This window comes from Cavia porcellus, unplaced genomic scaffold (assembly GCF_034190915.1).
Source record: "Cavia porcellus strain 051 isolate PalLab524CR breed Dunkin Hartley unplaced genomic scaffold, mCavPor4.1 scaffold_17, whole genome shotgun sequence".
Lineage (NCBI taxonomy): Eukaryota > Metazoa > Chordata > Mammalia > Rodentia > Caviidae > Cavia > Cavia porcellus.
Window position 1 is genome coordinate 65470596 of NW_026947500.1, and position 1905 is coordinate 65472500.

General features: G+C 38.1%; 1 protein-coding gene across 1 annotated transcript; it reads right to left on the minus strand.

Moving 5' to 3' along the window:
* Positions 1-709: 709 nt before the first annotated feature.
* LOC100721843 (olfactory receptor 4S2) lies at positions 710-1666 on the minus strand. Its single transcript, XM_023566666.1, has one exon. The coding sequence runs from the start codon at positions 1664-1666 to the stop codon at positions 710-712; it is 957 nt and encodes a 318-aa protein (XP_023422434.1).
* Between the last annotated feature and the right edge of the window lie 239 nt (positions 1667-1905).

Consider the following 1905-nt stretch of genomic DNA (forward strand, 5'->3'; position numbering starts at 1 on the left):
AATTATTTCTCCAGAATGAAAAGAATACTAAGGACACGTTACAGTTTAAAAGGAGCATTTTATAGATTGTTCATCCAATTTTCTTCATGTTTCTATGAAAGACTATGAGTACCACCTTCTATCTAGCATCAGAGATGCTAAATCTCATCTTTGGTGTTTTAAGCTAGCTCATCTTTTGTGTTTTAAGCTAACTCTATCTCTTACACTCTCTTTCCTTATAGGGTTCATATTTGAATTTTCTAAATTAGCTTTCCCTGTGTTTGAAGTACTTTTATAAGTATATATTGGCTTGGTTGTGCTTTCCAAGTATTATACTTTTCATGTCATATACAAACATTGAATGCCCAGTCTGTACTACTTATAGTTCAAAACCCTAGAACAGTCTTGATTACTCCACAGAACAACCACATTTTAAAGGAACATGGTGAGAGAGTAAGAGGAGGAGGAAAAAAATAGTGACACTGAGAACATTTATGCTTAAGATTCTGATAATGATGCTTTCTCTTTGTATACATTTCAGGAAATCACCTGATTATAAAATAGTACAATACTTATGATAGTAATGATCATACCTCACTTCTGTAGAACATATGATTGTCTCAAGTGTTTGCCTCCAAATCTTGTGACGTTTTGCTGTCTCCTCATTGTACAGAAGAATTAACAAGACTGAAAGCATATAACATCTTCCAGGTTTAAGTATTACTTTCAACTATTTGTTATTGGCATCCCAGAAAATTTTCCTGCTCCACATTTTCTTCATTGCATTCTTCATTTCTGCATTCCTCAAGGTATAAATCAGAGGGTTTAACATGGGAGTGACGATGGTGTAAAATATGGCCACCATCTTATCCTCAGCAAAAGTAGTGTCAGGCCTCATGTACATAAAAGTACAGGGACCAAAAAAAATGATGACCACGGCAATGTGGGAGCCACAGGTGGAGAGCGCTTTTCGTCTGCCTTCTGCTGACTGCTTCCGCAGAGACACCAGGATGATGGTGTAGGAGATGAGCAAGATAACAAAACTCCCCAAGGCGATGGTACCACTGTTCGCTGTCACAACAACACCGACAACGTAGGTATCTGAGCAGGCCAGCTTCAGCACAGGGTGAACATCACAAAAGTAGTGATCAATCTCATTGGGTCCACAGAAGGGCAGTTGAACTACGAGAGCCACTTGGATAATGGAGTGCAAAAATCCACCCACCCATGTCCCCAGCAGCATTTTATTACATCTCTCCCGGTCCATGATGGTCATATAGTGTAGGGGTTTGCAGATGGCCACATATCGATCATAGGCCATGACAGTGAGGATGAAGATCTCAGTGCATCCAAAGAAGTGTACCCCAAAGAGTTGCAACATGCATCCAACGTAAGAGATAGTTTTGTTGTTTGCTAAGAGGTCAACTATCATTTTGGGTGCTGTGACTGAAGAGTAACAGATGTCTATAAAAGACAAGAAGTTGAGAAAGAAATACATAGGAGTCTTAAACAGGTTTCCTTGGCAAACTGTCACCATGATAAGGAAGTTCCCCAGAAGAATGACCATATAGAAAAATGAAAATATCACAAAACAAACTTCTTCAGTCTCTGGGTTCTGAGAAAGACCCCGGAAAATGAATTCAGTTATGTTGTTTAATTTTTTTGTGGAATGAGTCCATGAGGCCATGTTCACAATGGACAATAAAAATCACCTGAAGGACAAATAGAAAAGAGTGTTTTCATTTATTTCTAATTCAGGAACAAATAAATATTTGCAGTAGTTGGCATTGGAAAAATGAGTGCTTACTGTTCACTGGCATGCATACTTAAAAACTGACCACACACCCATTTTGACACTGTTACTTCAATATTATATCTATTTTTTCACTTCAGGTAGGAAGTGCAGAGAGATAAAGAAAATTATTG